The sequence below is a fragment of the Pristis pectinata genome, chromosome 1 (assembly GCF_009764475.1).
Source record: "Pristis pectinata isolate sPriPec2 chromosome 1, sPriPec2.1.pri, whole genome shotgun sequence".
Classification (NCBI taxonomy): domain Eukaryota; kingdom Metazoa; phylum Chordata; class Chondrichthyes; order Rhinopristiformes; family Pristidae; genus Pristis; species Pristis pectinata.
The window spans coordinates 123,367,794-123,384,894 of record NC_067405.1 but is presented as its reverse complement, the minus strand read 5'-3'; the positions used below and the strand labels follow the sequence as shown (position 1 = coordinate 123,384,894).

General features: G+C 39.6%; 1 protein-coding gene across 1 annotated transcript in view; it reads right to left on the bottom strand.

Moving 5' to 3' along the window:
• Nucleotides 1–17,101, bottom strand: part of mdga2a (MAM domain containing glycosylphosphatidylinositol anchor 2a) — a 652,262-nt gene that overhangs the window by 85,285 nt on the left and 549,876 nt on the right. Inside the window, exon 12 of the mRNA XM_052017769.1 lies at nucleotides 1,928–2,108. Within this exon, the coding sequence (XP_051873729.1) occupies nucleotides 1,928–2,108 (181 nt within the window). The remainder of the gene's footprint in view (nucleotides 1–1,927; nucleotides 2,109–17,101) is intronic.

The following is a 17,101-nucleotide window of genomic DNA, read 5'->3' as shown; positions in this document are numbered from 1 at the left end:
ATTGAATTTCTGGGAAAATATACTGTTGGCAGCATGGACAGGTGGGAAAATGTTCCAGTGCTCCCAGAAGCCAGCGTGAATGCAGTACAGTGTGTCTTCCACCTTATTTTCTTTCAATGTCCATTGGTATGCTCAATAGTTATAACTGGTGCCTTTTTGACAAGTTTGTCATGTGACATACACTACTGCATGTCTTGAGAAAACCCTGGTCCAGGGGACTGGATATACATTTTGGAATTGGAATTGGTTTATTATTGTCACATGTACCAAGATACAGTGAAAAACTTGTCTTGCGTACTGTTTGTACAGGTCAATTCATTACACAGTGCATTGAGGTAGTACAAGGTAAAACAATACAGAATGCAGAATGGAGTGTAGCAGCCACAGAGAAAGTGCAGTGCAGGTAGACAATAAGGTGCAAGGTCATAACGAGGTAGATTGTGAGGTCAAGAGTACACCTTATCGTACTAGGGAACCATTCAATAGTCTTACCACAGTGGGATTGAAGCAGTCCTTGAACCTGGTGGTACGTGCTTTCAGGTTTTTGTATCTTCTGCCTGACGGGAAATGGAAGAAGAGAGAATGTCCAGAGCAGGTGGGGTCTTTAATTATGTTGGCTGCTTTACCAAGGCAGCGAGAAGTAAAGACAGAGTCCATAGAGGGGAGGCTGGTTTCCATGATGTTCTGAGCTATGTCCACACCCCTCTGCAGTTTCTTGCGGTCACAGGCAGAGCAGTTGCCATACCAAGCCATGATACATCCAGATAGGATGCTTTCTATGGTGCATCGATAAAAATTGGTGAGTGTCAAAAGAGACATGCCAAGTTTCTTTCACCTCCTGAGGAAGTAGAGGAAGTAGAGGTGCTGGTGAGCTTTCTTGGCCATGGTGTCTATGTGGTAGGACCAGGACAGGCTATTGGTGATGTTCACTCTGAGGAACTTGAAGCTCTCAACCCTCTCGACCTCAGCACCATTGATGTAGACAGGTACATGTATACCACCCCCTTTCCTGAAGTCAATGACCAGCTCTTTTGTTTTGCTGACAGTGAGGGAAAGGTTGTTGTTATGACACTACGTCACTATACTTCCTTTCTGTACTCTGACTTATCATTATTTGAGATCTGGCCCACGGCGGTGGTATCATCTGCAAACTTGTAGTTGGAGTTAGAGCAGAATCTGCCCATGCAGTCATGAGTGTACATGGAGTAGAGTAGGGGGTTGAAGACACAGCCTTGTGGGGCACCAGTGTTGAGAATAATCGTGCCGAAGGTGTTGCTGCCCATCCTTACTGACTGCGGTCTGTTGGTCAGGAAGTCAAGGATCCAGGTGCAAAGGGAGGTGTTGAGTCCTAGGTCTTGGAGTTTGGTGATGAGTTTACTTGGAATTATAATATTGAAGGAGGAGCTGTAGACAATAAACAATAGGTGTCTTTACTGCCCAGATGCTCCAGAGACGAGTGTAGGGGCAGGGAGATGGCATTTACCGTAGACAAGTGGGCAAGTTGCAGTGGTTTGAGTTTGTCTGGGAGGCTGGAGTTAACCTGTGCCATGATCAGCCTCTAGAAGCACTTAATGATGGTGGATGTCAGAGCCAACACCATTAGGGCACAGTACCTTATATCTCTTAGGTACCGGGATGATGGTGGTCTTCTTTAAAGCATTTAGTGAATCATTGAAAACCATACCATTGAAACCTATCAAGATCCTATTATGAAGAGCCATCTAGAGTCAAGGAGTATTTCACCTTACTAAAATCAATGTGGAAACAGATTGCTTTATATGTGCCTGTGATATTAATGTTAATTTTTATCACTTAAAACAATGTGTAACAATAAGCAATTGCAGAAATTACCTCAAGCAATTCAGCTTTTCATGGCTCTCTACAGCAATTTTCAGAGTTTGAAACGTCATAGCATGACAATTCTTACCGTCGGTGTACTTAATGACTCGGATGGTGGAATCGCCTTCCCCAAATCGTGTAATAGGTGTCAGGCGAACCTCATAGGCCTCAGGCTTCAAGAGTTCAGTGAGGTTGTGTGTGATTAACTCTCCTGTCTGGATCATTGTATTCATGGAGATCTCTTGCTCCCACCAGCGCTGTTGGCCAGTCTGAAGAGAAAGAAAAGAATGAGATTGATTAGCATCAAGAGTCACTCTAACAGTTTGTTTGAAGAATTGTTGTAATGCTCAGAAATCAAATACTCTGGGAATTGGAGAACGGAGAAAGTCACTTGAAAACGACTGCTTCAGTTTGAGCTTGACTAGGTAAGAAAGGTTAAATTCTCCATTCTGTATTAAAACCAAGAAAGCAATTGGTGCCCAGGCAGGTTTCTACTTGCACTGCTGACCTGACTTGCAACATTAATGGGATGAATTTATATAGTAACGGAGGGGAGGGGTTAGTGGGTTTGTGATGAGAGGTTAACCATTGGGTGGAAAGCAAATGGTTTCAGAGCAGGCTTCAGGCAGAGGATTTTGGAAACCCATTTGCTGGCACTTGTGTGTGGTGAAACTCAGGAAGCCAGCGAGGAAAGTATGTAGGAAGACAGGTCTTGAGGTGACACAAAAGGTTTCAATCACATTGAGGGGTACCATGGAGTTGAGGTCAGGCAAGGTCGCAGAATTGAAACCATGATATCATTGTGGCTGATGGCATTTTAAAGTCAATCCTGGGTCAATAAGGCACCATGGGAATTCATTTGAGATCCCTCAAAAATGATGATGTACAGTTACCCCACAGTGAAGACACCATGTACCTTCATGCAGCCAGCCCACCTGCACAGGTGTCAGCAGTATGCATGTACTGCACTGCTTAACCGGGGCTGGTGGGGTCAAACTACTGCTGCAGATGCACAGTTAGCTCAGTGACATTAAGATGATTGATTCCAAAATGGCATTGCACTGCTACTTGTTGATTGTGAGATGCTAATGCCCCATCTCTGCAATTACTCCCTGTGCACACCTAATGCTTGCAGCAAGACACGTTACATCACACCACGTCCCCTTGGTGCAGACATCATTTTGGAATTCCAAGGGCATTCGCATTGCCCTTTCAATGTCACTTTCAAGTCCAGCTTCCCACCCAGAGGCCGACACTGTCTGGTTCAAACCGTTTGGGCACGCAAGTCAGGAGTCAAGGTGTAGAATTCCTGGCAAGGTCAGAATAACATGCTGTCATGTGCTTCCAGCAGGGTTTATCTTTGAAAATTAATAGTCCAGGAATGTGATTCACTTCTCTGGGTGGGTATATTGCAACATTCAGAAAGATCATCCAGGATAAGACAATCTGCCTGATTGTGAGTCCATCCACTCCCTGAAATATACACCCCCTCCACCACTGGCACCGGGTTTCTGAACCATACATCTACAAAGAGATTTGCAGCAATTAGCCAAGGTTTCATTGTCTCCATCTCTCAACCTTCTACAGCTTGGAAGGACCAAAGCCAACACACAAATGAGCATTTTTATCAGCTCCAAGTCACACACCTTCCTGGCCTGAACACATACTGTATCACCGTTCCTTCACTGCTACTGGACTTCCTGCCGAATAATACTGTGGCAGTACATTCAACACAGGGACAGCAGCAGTTCGATAAGACAGCTCACCACCCCTTCTCAAGAGCAGACTTGGATGGGCAATACCTGCTGGTATTACCAAGAATGAAATTAAAGAAATAGCAATATGTGATCAGTCTGCCAGACTGCATGTTTTCCAGACATATAATTATGCTGAAATTGGCTGTAATTTACACTTCAATGATACACAGCTCTGAGAATAAATTCTTGAAAAGGCTGCCGTATCACAGTTCAGTGGGCTCTTGACTATTCCACAACTTGTATTTGCTAGGACCAAAACAGAAAAAGCTAGAAACACTCAGCAGGTTGGGCAGTATCTGTAGAGAGGGAAACAAAGTTAATGCTTCAAGTTGAAGACATTTGTCAGAACTGGGAAAGAGAGAAAACAAGTTTGAGTTGCAGAGAGGATGGGAGTGGGGGGAGGGATGGACAGGACAAAGGGACTATATCCGATAGAGCGAGGTCAGAGTTGCCCTTTGTCCAATTCAGTCCTCCCCAAACTTCTTGCAATTTAAAAACAACCTCGTGCTCTCTCTCATTCCCAGTTCTGACCAAGTGGCTTCAACACGAAGTATTAACTCCTCTTTCCACACATATTAGCTGACCTGAGTGTTTGTTCTCAGCATTTCCTGTACTTACTTTAGACTCTATTCCAGAATCTGCAGTATTATTTTAATCTTTCATTTACCATATTTGCTGAGGGTGAGTAGTGATTTATTGCCCCAGATTTTGCTTAATGGGTTTCACTGTCTGTGCCCACAGTTCACGTTCTCCCCAGCTCTAAATTTAACAGGTCTGGATCTGTGTGGCTCATTTTGTTGTCCAAGTTCATAGGTAGGAGGTATGGCTTTGGCCTACTGAGTACGTACTGACCATCAAACCACCCATTTACACTTCTCCTACACTGATCCCACTTTTTTATTCTCCCCATATTCTCATCAATTTGCAGCAGATCCTAACACTCACTAACACGCTAGGGGCAAGAGTGGCCAATTAACATAGAATAGTACAGCACAGGGACAGGCCCTTCAGACTACGATGTTGCGCCGAACTAATTAAATGAGTAATTAAAGGCTTAACTAAACTAATCCCTCCACAACGTCCATATTCCTCCATTCTCTGCACATTCATGTGCCTATCTAAGAGCCTCCTAAATGCCTCTATCGTATTTGCACCCACCACTCTGTGTAAAAAAAAACTTGCCCCGCGTATCTCAGTTGAATATAGCTCCTCCCACCTTAAATGCATGACATCTTGTATTAGACATTTTGACCCTGGGAGAAAAATACCAGCTGTCTACTCTATCTATGCCTCTCATAATCTTATAAATATCAGGTCTCCCTTCAGCCTCCACCGCTCCAGAGAAAACAACTCAAGTTTCTCCAACCTCTCCTTATAGCACATGCCCTCTAATCCAGGCAGCATCCTGGTGAACCTCTTCTGCAGCCTCTCCAAAGCCTCCACATTCTTTCTGTAATGGGGCAACCAAAAGAGAATGCAATACTCCAGATATGGCCTAACCAGAGTTTTTATAAAGCTGCAACATCCTAACTCTTGTACTCAGTGCCTCAGTATCAAGCCAAATCATGGCACGTGGAGGAAACCGGAGATTCCAGAGGTGAACAGTAAGGCAAAAGCCTTGAGTGATGTAACTGGGTGTTGTGGCACGTCCACTTAGAATCCTCTGTGAACCCTTGACAGACCAACAAAGTCTTGTGCCCAGCTTTGAACACCAGCTGTCAAAGTTAGCATGGTTTGTCAGTGCTTTTGAATACCTGACATTCAGAAACATTTTAAATTATTAAAAACAAAATAAACAATCAAAAAGTTCTTAGAAATTTTTTGAAAATGAAAATGGCACCTAAACTATAAAAACAATTTTATGTAATGAAAACCATTAAAGCAAACACAAGTAAGTAAAATTAGCTATCTTCCTTGCAGCCGTACAACTGGCACAGCAGTGAATAGACATGTGGATACTACTCTCAGTCGCGAGTGTTATGTGCTGGGGAATCTCAGCAAGCTTCCACCCCACCACTGAACTTAAGGCAGAGTCCAGCAAGGAAATTGGTGGTGGATCTCAGACAGTAACACCAGGGCCTCTGCACTGGCCTGGAGACATGGACCTGTCTGAGTGCACGTATGTGGGTAAATGCTGGCAGTTCCACTTGGAAATGTCAGCAAGATCTGGGCCATATTGTTCAGCCTGCAAGTATTAACCCGATTGGCACAATTGAGCTGGAATGTTAGCTCCTACACATAAATTTCTTCCTCATTAAAACTAGGTTGCAGTTCAAGTTTAATTCTCCTTTCACAACTGAAAACACAAGAAAGAACTGTTGCAGTGTACACTGCAGGAACACTGATGAAGGCTGCATCTGCATTTGTATTTATGATGACGTCACATCATAACCACAAGCAATGCTGTCAGCACTGAGACATAGAAGAGAAGCTCTCCAGCCATGACAATAATGTCCACGATTCAAATGATTCACAGCTTTCCATTTTTAAATATTTGAGAGTGTGAATAGATATGAGAGTTATTTTCACTGTCCTCGCTTTATTGTAAAGTGAGGACAGTGAAAATAATTCGCATATCTGAATACAAAAGAAATTCAGCGCTTTATGCGAGCAAACAAAACTACTGGTTAAACCACGTGAGACAATAGACCTTGTGTAATGTCAGGGAAGCTGCTGAGATGCACTTTGGATTTTAAACTCCCCTGCAGTCAATAATGCAATTTGCAGTTCTGAATTCAATTACTGTTTATCGTTTCTGCAAAAATTATAATTTCATGGGTTTCTGCTCCCCTGTTATGAACTCCTTGAATATGATATGTCATGCATAAGGAAAATTAAACAGCTGGAGGGCTTTATTCTACAATTGATTGGCAGTTCAAAATAACTCCACATAGTTAATTAACACGAATAATTTTACATTCCAGTTATATAAAAAGGTTTAGAGATCAGTTCACTTTTATAATAAAGATAAATTCAATCAACTAAATTATGGCCGTTAGGGCTGTATTTGCTACTTAACTTTCTATAAGCACCCTAATCTTGAGATGTATATTGCCATAAACGGTGAGAAATTGCAAATATAAATGGAGTTTGTGACAAATAGGCTACAGTAGAGCAGTGCTGAATGTTTTGTAACAACCCCAAAATATATCTTCAGTAACCCCAGTTATTGATCTAAATGGAAAATCCCATTCAAGCATCCAAATCTAAAGGAAACCCCATATGAACCCTCCAGGTCATTCCTGAGTCTTTGGCTGTTTTTTGTTTAAACAGATTATAAATGTGAACAGGGACTGATGGAAACAACTTGGACAGAAATGCAAATAGATTGAGTTTGAGATTATTTAACCCAAAATACACTACTTGGCACACAACCTGTTCCAGCACAAGCACCAACTTCCTACATTATGGTCATTCCAACAACTGGAACTGGTAGCTGTTCCTTACTTAGATAACAACTGTGACTGAGAGACTTCTGCATTTGACAGTAACTGTGACTCCTTTGACCAATATGACTTATTCACTTTCTATAAGCCAATGTTACATGGATAACATTTTTATGTCTTGTAATTGGATTTTGCTCACTTTTGGTACATTAACTGGATGACACATTTTGCCTTCATGCTGGCTTGAGCCTTTCCAAGAAAAAGAAATCACAAAATTGAGACAACCTTGCTTTAAACATTTGTTATTGTGATTTCATTCCTTAAAGAAGCATTAAATCCTGACCTGTGTAATTAAGCAAGCAACTGCCACATCTTTAGCCTGCTGATTCAGGGTCAGTGTTATTAAGGAACTCCCTGACAACCTGGGATCTGGAAATAAGGGGTTGTGGGTTGTGGGGAAAGTTTGGATGGGGTTAATGGTGGAACAAGAGTCTCCAGATGGAGAATTCCCCCCAACACAAAAGGTGGGCCAGTCATATCAGGTCACAAGTGGACCCAAGCTCAAGGTATCTGTGCCCTGAAGATGTCTATGTACCAAAGCTCTGAAGCGAGTTTAGGGCTGGCAGCAGCAAAATCTTTAACATGTTGACATAATGGGGCAACACCTTAAATCGTGCAGAATTCACTGTTTCCAGTGTGATTTTATTGTGAGTTAGAAACAAATGTTTTGATCCAAATTTGCTGCCAAATAATTAATGGGAACAGTGCAAATTGATGCTGTCAACAAATATGCAAGGTATGATGGAGTAAATTAAACTGTGCTATTATGAATTGCGACTGAAAGTGCCCGGAGAAATTTGCAACAGCCAACACATGCACAACATTTTTTTGTTTGTGGGATTTACGCAGAAAAAAAATGTAAATGGATCCAATTTCTAGGCATTATGTCACAAAATAACATATTCCCCAAGTATGTGCAAGGATATTCATTACATCTGAGACATCCCACAACCTTGAATGCAATTTTTTTGCACCATCAGCCCAGATATTCTTTGGGGTTCAGCGACACTGCAGTTAGCATCCCCTATGATTTGGGTAAACATTAACTAAACCCATTGCATCGTGGCATGGAACCATTACTCTGTGGATGACGATCAGACCTCTGCAAAATGCTTCTCTTGTTTGGGAATTGACTGAGTTTTAGGCTCTTACAAAATGAATGTCTTTTTATTTATTGATGATATCTTAATGATAATGACAATGAAATGCAGATTTCTCCATCCTGCTTGATGTGGCAAATAACAGAAAGCATGCACTCTCCTTCTCACTACAGGCATTAAACAGAGGACGACTTGCTACAGCTTCGTTAGCTTTAACTGCATGTCCCTATTGTCAAAACATATTCAAATGTAGCTTTTCATTTGCTAGCTGGAAAAGTGAATGTGACAACAAACCACTACTTGGGTTAAAACAAGCCTGCCACAAAAAGGCAGTCCAACATGTTACAAAATGACACAGAAGGGAACGGGTGGCTGCAACTCAATAATTAGCTCAATCATTATTCTGAAGCAGAGTTGCCAACCTTTCTGGTTTGCTCCAGAGTCTCTGGGAAATAAAGACTTATCTCCAAGACAAATTGCTATGGGCAAATCAGGAGGAAGCTCATTCACAAGAATATTAGAATAAAGTTGTTGTTAATAATTATGAAAACATTGGACATGGGAGCAGAAGGAAGAGAGTTCATTTTGCAACAGCAAAAAAATGTCCAATTAATTTGCAAAATAACTATTTCCAATTCATATGGGAAGATGGCTCCTTATCTTCCCTCTCCCTGGGGATTATAAGTAGCTGATCTCCTGAAATTTCCTCCAGCAACCTCTAACTAACTCCCTGAAATGCCTATTTAAGAACACTGCTCCACAAACAGCATTTGGACAGTTATTTTAACAGGTATGTGGTGTCAAACCTGCCTCCAGTTCTACAAATGGCATTCTGCATCCCATCTGTAGAACAGCATTGGCACAAATGTTCATTAATTGTGTCTATACACTCTCCCTGGAAAAAAATTGACTCTGACAACTCTGCATGGCTCATATGATATCTGGGATTAACTATGAATGGCAGTGGGGAATAAGTCTGTGTATTTCGATCCATACAATATTACAATATCATATCACGGTCTTTTTTAAGAAAAGTTAATGATACGCACAGTACAAATTTGACAATGCCACTAGAAATCTGTGCTGTTAACATTTCAAACCTTTTCAAATATTGATATGACCAGGACTCTTTTTGACTGTTCCTATATCTTCACCTGATCTTATGTATTTCCATATAATCCACATCAGACTTGAAAAGCACTGCAGATGCCTAGTTCACCGTAAGTGAACACTAAGATATTCTCCACTTAGATCTCATATCACACTTAACAGACATACTTTTATAACTTCTACATCCTGTTTTCCTGCCAGTTTTCTTTCTGTGCATGCACATGTTTACTGAGACGCAACCAGCAATGAGCTGCAAGGGGTTGGACAAAGTCATAAATTATCTAAGTAAATTTTGATCAGGAGCGAGTACTGGTGAAACTCAGATTTGGAACGTTGCTTTATATTTACAGTTTGTCATTTTTTTTTAATCATTTCTAGCATTTGGTTTGAATTCACATTCTTTTATAAACTCATCTTTTTGTTAAGCATTTGATAGCCCAAGGCTTTTAAAAGATGTGCCGACATCATGAAAAAGACAATAAAGTTAAGCCTTGGAAATAAAGAGCCCCTGTGGCTGCTATATGTTATTACAAGTAAATGAATATATAATACATTATTTTTTTAACTCAAGATATGATCGTGATATATTTCATTGGCTATAAAGCATTTTGGAACATTCTAAGATCATGAACAACATTCTTTAAATTTATACTTAAGTCCTTAAAGCAGACAAAAGCAGAAAAAGATAATGAAATCATTCCAGAAAATAAATAGATCTAAACTGGTCCAATTTGGAAAAAAATCCTGATTCTTTAAGGAGAAAAATGGGAAGTTACATATGATTCTAAAGACAGTGTTAACATACCAAATGAGTACTTTGCACCTGCTTTTGCCAAGGAAACGGCCACTTCTAAAGTAATCGTAAAGCATAAGATAGTTGAGACATGGGATGCATTAAAAACTGATAGCATGGATGTTTTAGAAAAGTTGGCTTAACTTAAAGTAGTTAAGTCATCAGTTCCAGATGGAATGCATCCTTAGATTTTGGGGCATGTATTGGGAGGAAATTGTGGGAGAACTGACCATGAATTTCCAGTGTTCTATGGATACAGGAATGATGCCAGAAAACGTAAGAATAGCAAATGTTACTCCATTGTTCAAAAAAATGTAGTAAGAATATGCCAAGCAGTTTAACCTCAGTACGGAAAACCTTTTAGAGAAATTGATGCAGACAGGCTTCATAGTTACCTGGAGGAAAATGGATTAACTAAGACAAGCTAGCATGAATAGAGTTGATGTGGATAATGCTGGCTTCCAGAAGGTTTATCAGCAAAGTTGAAGCACATGACGTAAAAGGAACATTGAGGGCATGGATACAAAGATGGCTAAGTAACAGACAGAGAGGGTCATGCTGAATGATTGTCTTTCATACCAGGGAGGAAAGTGACAAGTGGCATTCTCCAGGGTTCAGTGTTGGGTCCATTGCTTTATTTGATTTATGAGCTAGACTTGGGGGTGCAAGCCACATTTCCTAAATTTGTGGATAATGCAAAACTTAGCAGTATTGTGAAGAGCAAAGAGGATTGTGCTAGCTTACAGCAGGAGGAAAGCAGGCTGGTGGAATGGGCAGATGTATGGCAGGCAAAATTTAACACAGATAAATGTGAGGTGATGCATTTTGGTAGGAACAATGAGGAGAGGCAAAATGGAATAAAGGATACCATTCTGAAAGGGTTTCAGGAGTAGAGCAACTTGAGGGTATGTGTGTTCACATCAGGGCAGCTTGAGAAAGTGGTTAACGAGGCATGCACAATTCTGGGCTTTATCAACAGAGATAGAGAGCATAAAAGTGGGAAGTCATGGTAAACTTTATAAAACATTGTTTTGGTCTCAATTCTGCAAGGAACCAGGTTTTGTTAACTCAAAATTGTTTTAATTCATTTAAATACTTCAATCGTTTTAGGTATATATACATGCATTTTTTATTAGATTAAATTTGTTAATGAATTTTTTATTAGTTTCAATATTTTCTCATTGTTTTAGAATGTATTGGAATGATTCTGAATGTTAGAATTATTCAGACTTTCAGACTGTCAGTGGTTAACTCTGGGGTGCGGCTCAGCTAAGGGCTGTGGTTTAGCAATCAAAGTTTTATCAGCATTTTTGCACTGAACACCTCCTGCACATGATGTATTTACTATTTGGAAGGCACTACTGCAGGATGGGGCTCACCATTGAGGATGGAGCTAGGGTTGTGCAGAAGATGATCTTAGGGTTCTACCAAGTGCAGATTTTGCACAGCTCATTCATGAGTGCAGCCAGCTCACTGCTGACCTGAAAATCCAGGCCTATAATTCAGTTCTGAAACAGTTCAAAAATATCCAAAGCACATATTTTGCTGATGGTATGTAGGGTGAAAATCAACAGCCTGCTAAGATATCATTTTTCCCATAGTAGTAAAGAATATCAAATTTAGTGACACCAAAATATTAGACATAGTGTTAGAAAAAAATGATTCTAATGATTTGGTGAGATTGTTTCTAATGCCATTCTAGTTTGAACACTCAGGGATATCTTCTTCACTTTGTCATCAAAAATCACAAGAGGAAGGCTCTTGAGAGTAGAATGATAATCAAGACTGAAAGGAAAAATGAGGAACAAGCCCATACACATTTTTTTCACTCGTTATTTCATTTGTACATTTTAACACACTAAATAATAGGATCAACTTCTATTAGCGAGATATTAAATTAACTTGCATCTTGGCAGCTGCAGTTGAAATGTAAGAAAATGACAAACATCTGTTGAAGAGACTTATTTTATCAAAAATTATCAAAACGCAGGAAAAAAGATGTTAAAATTAGAACAACAGAAACTCACTTTTTCTGAATTCCAATGACACACCAATTATTGGTTAAGCTGAGAGAATAGTTTTCATTTAACTGTGCCTTCTCACATGTGCATATCCTCCATGCCTGAAATAGGTAACTTTTTTTTTACAAAATTACAGTTATTAATTGCCCTTATATTTCAAGTTGATGCCTAAACATTTTGCACTCAATAATCACAGATCCTGGTGACCCAACATCTGATTCAAGCTTTTCCCCAAAACTGTTTCAATTTAGCTCCCGTTTACCAGTGAATTAATTCTTTCATTTTGTCCAGTTTTTGCTTTGTCAAAGATCAGGCTATCATTTCCTCCCATTCTGAAATTATAAAGTGCAGAAGGTCATGTTCAGATTTGAGGAGAGCCAAACATCACCCTATTTCTGTACTCAAATTCCTTTCAGGAATGACAATTCCATATTTCCTCTCCATGTTCATACAATCAAAAGAGGGACATGAGATGGAAGGATACACCACATATCATTTCCAGATGTTCTCCTGATGAACCTTGAAGTCATTGTTCACATTCATTAGTTTTGATTCTTCATGTGTACTCTAACTGAACACCTAAGTTTACCTTCATCTACCCAAGCTCTGAAATTCTCTCCTGAATTTTTCCATCTCCCAACTCTCTCTCCCCTTTCAGATTTCTTAAAGGCCACCTCTTTGGTCTCTTGTCTTAATATCTCCTTGTTTGTTAACATGCCTGTGAAGTGCCTGGGGACATTTCATCACATTAAAATGCAAACAGTAGTTGCTGGGGAAGTATGTGCTGCGTTAAGCTGTTTCACTTTATAACATTCTAAATCCATTGGGGGAATGTGGGTGCAGAGTGAGAAGAAAGCATAGATTTTAATGGTCTTTCCTTGCCAGTAAAGTAATATGTAAGAGAATACTAGCCTGAAAAGACGGATCAGTCACTACACATTAATATATTTGAATGCAGAGAATTATTGAATATTACATAAAGAGCTTTCAATGAAAAAGAAGAATGAAAGCAGCTTACTAAGAGGATGTAGATTATCCATCACAATCTGTACAGTATAAATGAATACCCTTATGAGTTCATGGATAAACTACTTGTATTTTATTGAACTTTAGATATTGAGCTTGCAATATCTTATTGTATCTTATTTTTAAAAATAATGATTCATTGAAACTTAAATTTTTGAAACATCCTAAATGTTTAATAAGCAGACAACCTTATAGCACCTCTTTATTTACGGTTTAAGACTAATGGATAATTGGATCCTCCATCCATAAAACAGTCCATATGTAAGAAATTCATAGTCACTCCAAATGCAAGTAAAAATACAACACATACCTTGCACAGTCTAGCCAACTTATCTTTTCCAATGAGGGACAGTGCATCTTGATCTCCAGAAGGTCTATTAAAATAATGCTCCCAAAATGGAATCTTCCCAACTACATGGAATGCAAGTTCAAATTTTAAGTTTAAGTTAACTCCCTAGTGTAAATAATGTGAACACATCCGGAAATAGTAATAATTGTTGAATCTCTTCCAAATACTGGTCACAAGTATGATTAAAAAGAGCCCGATTGAATTCTTTGAGGATGTGACAAAGCACATTGATGAAGGTAGAGCAGTGGATGTGGTGTACATAGATTTTAGTAAGGTGTTTGATAAGGTTCCTCATGGAAGGATCATACAGAAAGTCAGCAGGCATGGGATCCAGGGAAACTTGGCTGTGTGGATTCAGAATTGGCTCACTCATAGAAGATAGAGGGTGGTGGTAGATGGAGCGTATTCTGCCTGGAAGTCGCTGACTAATGGTGTTCCGCAGGGATCTGTTCTGGGACCTCTGCTCTTTGTGATTTTTATTAATGACTTGGATGAGGATGTGGAAGAGTGGGTTAGTAAGATTGCTGATGATACAAAGGTTGGTGGTGTTGTGGATAGTGTAGAAGGTTGCTGTAGATTATAACAGGATATTGATAGAATGCAGAGCTGGGCTGAGAAGTGTCAGATGGAGTTCAACCCGGATAGGTGATACACTTCGGGAGATCGAATTCGAAGGCAGAATACAAGGTTAATGGCAGGACTCAGCAGTGTGGAGGAACAGAGGGATCTTGGGGTCCACATCCATAGATCCCTCAAGGTTGCTGCGCAGGTCAATAGGATTGTTAAGAAGGTGTATGTATTGGAGAGCATGTCTTATGAGGATAGGTTGAGTGAGCTAGGGCTTTTCTCTTTGGAGAGAAGGAGGATGAGAGGTGACGATAGAGGTTACAAGATGATAAGAGGCATAGATCGAGTGGACAGTCAGAGACTTTTTCCCAGGGCAACAATGGCTAACAGAGGGGAGATAATTTTAAGATGATTGGAGGAAGATATAAGGGGGATGTCAAGGGTAAATTTTTTACACAAAGAGTGGTGATGTGTGTAACACACTTCCGGCAGAGGTTGTGGGGGCAGATACATTGGGGACATTTAAGAGACTCTTAGATAGACACATTGAATGGTAGAGAAATGGGGGGCTGTGTGGGAGGGAAGGGTTAGATAGAACTTAGAGCAGGATAAAATGTCGGCACAACATTGTGGGCCGAAGGGCCTGTACTGTGCTGTAATGTTCTATGTTCTATGTCAATGAACACTAGACTTCTGAAGAGGAATAAGCATATTATGGCACCCACGAGAGCTCTTTCAGATCATATGGACCACAATATTGTTTAGCATGGAACATTTGCATGTAGATACTGCCTATCACAATGTCAGGATGCCTCAAAGTGCTTTGCAGCCAACAAAACACTTTACCAAGCCATGTTGGAAATGTGAAATCCAATTTACACACAAGATCCTCCCACAAACAAAATCTGATAACATCCAGATAACTTACTTTTGTGATATTGCTCAAAAGACTAATACTAGCCAGGGCATGAGTAATAATTTATCTGCTCTAATTCCAAAAACTTTCATAGGAGTTTTACATCCATTTGAGAGAGCAGATGGGGTCTAGGTTAACATCTTACCTGAAAGACAGGTCCTCTGTCATTGTAATACTTCCTCGGTGCTTGACTGGAGTGCTAGCCTGGATTTCTGTGCTCAAGTCTCTGGAGTAAGACTTGAGCTCACAAACTTCTGTGCCTGTGCCAGCAGTGCTACTAACTGAGAGACAGCTGAACTAAAAGCTCATTGGCTGGAAGGTGCAAGGTATGTGCAGAGCTTTTAGATGTCACCTTTATCACTTTGGTTTGCAACTTTTAACTCCATTTAAATCAGCTGTGTCTCAGTCAGTAGTGCTCCTGGGTCAGGCATAGAAGTTTGAGAGCTCAAGTTCCACTAAAAGCTTTGCATCCCGAGACTCTAACATGAAAAAACATTGGCACTTTTCAGTGCTAATGAACAGTCTCAGTTGATTCCAGCAAGTACAAAGAAGATTGAATATAGTTCAGGATCTTGAAATAAATTATCAGTAAATTAACCATTACTTTCTCCACTGTATCATATTCTCAGGAATAATACAATCCCACTCTGACAACATATCCACACTGCATCTTAAAATACAAAATTCACAGTGTATGTGGTGTCACCACACTCTTAATAAAGACATTAGGATGAATATAAGATAGTGGCTAATATACAAAATTGAAGAGGGACTTGCTTTTACAGCGATGAGAATATAGAACTTGCTAACAGATGGATTAGTCAATTAGCAAAACATGCACATAATGAGAAACTGGATGGGTACATGAGGACGGAAATGAAATTAGATTAATAGAACGGGAGGAAGCTTGAATGGAGCATAAACTTTGGTGCCATCCATTTGGGCTGAATATCTCACATCTTTGCTGTAATTCTATAAAGCTAGAAGACATACCTTATCCTTGGGTTTAACCTATATCATGAATCCAAAATCAAGAACTCTGGCTTATCTTCTGCACTGATAACAGGTGTCATTGTATGAGTTCATAGAGAGTACTTGAGACAGTTTCTTGGAATAATACATTGTGGAACCAATCCGGTAACAGGCCTGAGAGTGTGAAAATTATGTCTGAAACTAGTGTCCTGAAGTTAAATAAAGGTGATTACAAAAGTTTGAAGGCAGTGCTGGATAACGCAGACAGGGTAATTGGTATAAGACAGAAGGTAAGCACTTACAGACTTTTAAGAAATATTTCAAAATTCTTAACAAAAATTATTCCATTTGGAAATAAAAACTCTGTGAGAAGAGAGGTGCATCCATGGCTAAATAAGGAAGTTAAGAACAGTATCAAATTGAGAAAGACACTCAATATTATGAAAATTAGGGATAGACTTGAAGATTGTAATAATTTTAAAAAACAACAAATTATGATTAAACAGATGAACAAATTATTTTATATTTGTCTCCACAGAAGAAGACAACAAAATAATCACTATCACTACAGGTAAATGTACCAGGCAAATTAACGGAATTGAAGACTGACAAATCCCCTGGAACTGATAACCTGCAGAAAGGGTCTTGTCTGCAGAGAGGTTACAATCACCCACACTTTATCAGATTCTATACAGGTTTCAGAGGATTGGAACACTGCAAATGTAACTTCCATTGTCAAGAAGGGAGGGAGACAGAAAGTAGAAAACTGTGTTATTTAGTCTTATACCTGTCATTGGGAAAATGCTGGAATCCATCATTAAAAAATAGTTTCCTAGAGAAAATCATAACATAATTAATCAGAGTCAGTACAGCTTTATGAAATGAAAATAATGCTTGACAATTATGAGGATTCATGAGCAAAGTGGATCAAGATAAACCAATGGATCTGGTGTATTTGGATTTCCATAAGGTCTTCGAGAAGATGCCACATAAAAGGTTACTGCATACACAAGAATTTGTGGCTTTTGGGGTAATATATTGGTATGGATGGAGAATGGGCTAACTAACAAATAACAGAATTAGGATAATTGATTGTTTTCATTTCAGCAACATAACTAATGGAGAACAAAATTCGATGATAGGGCAACAGCTGCATATATTAATGACTTGGGTGAAAGGATCAGATGTATTATAGCCAAATTTAC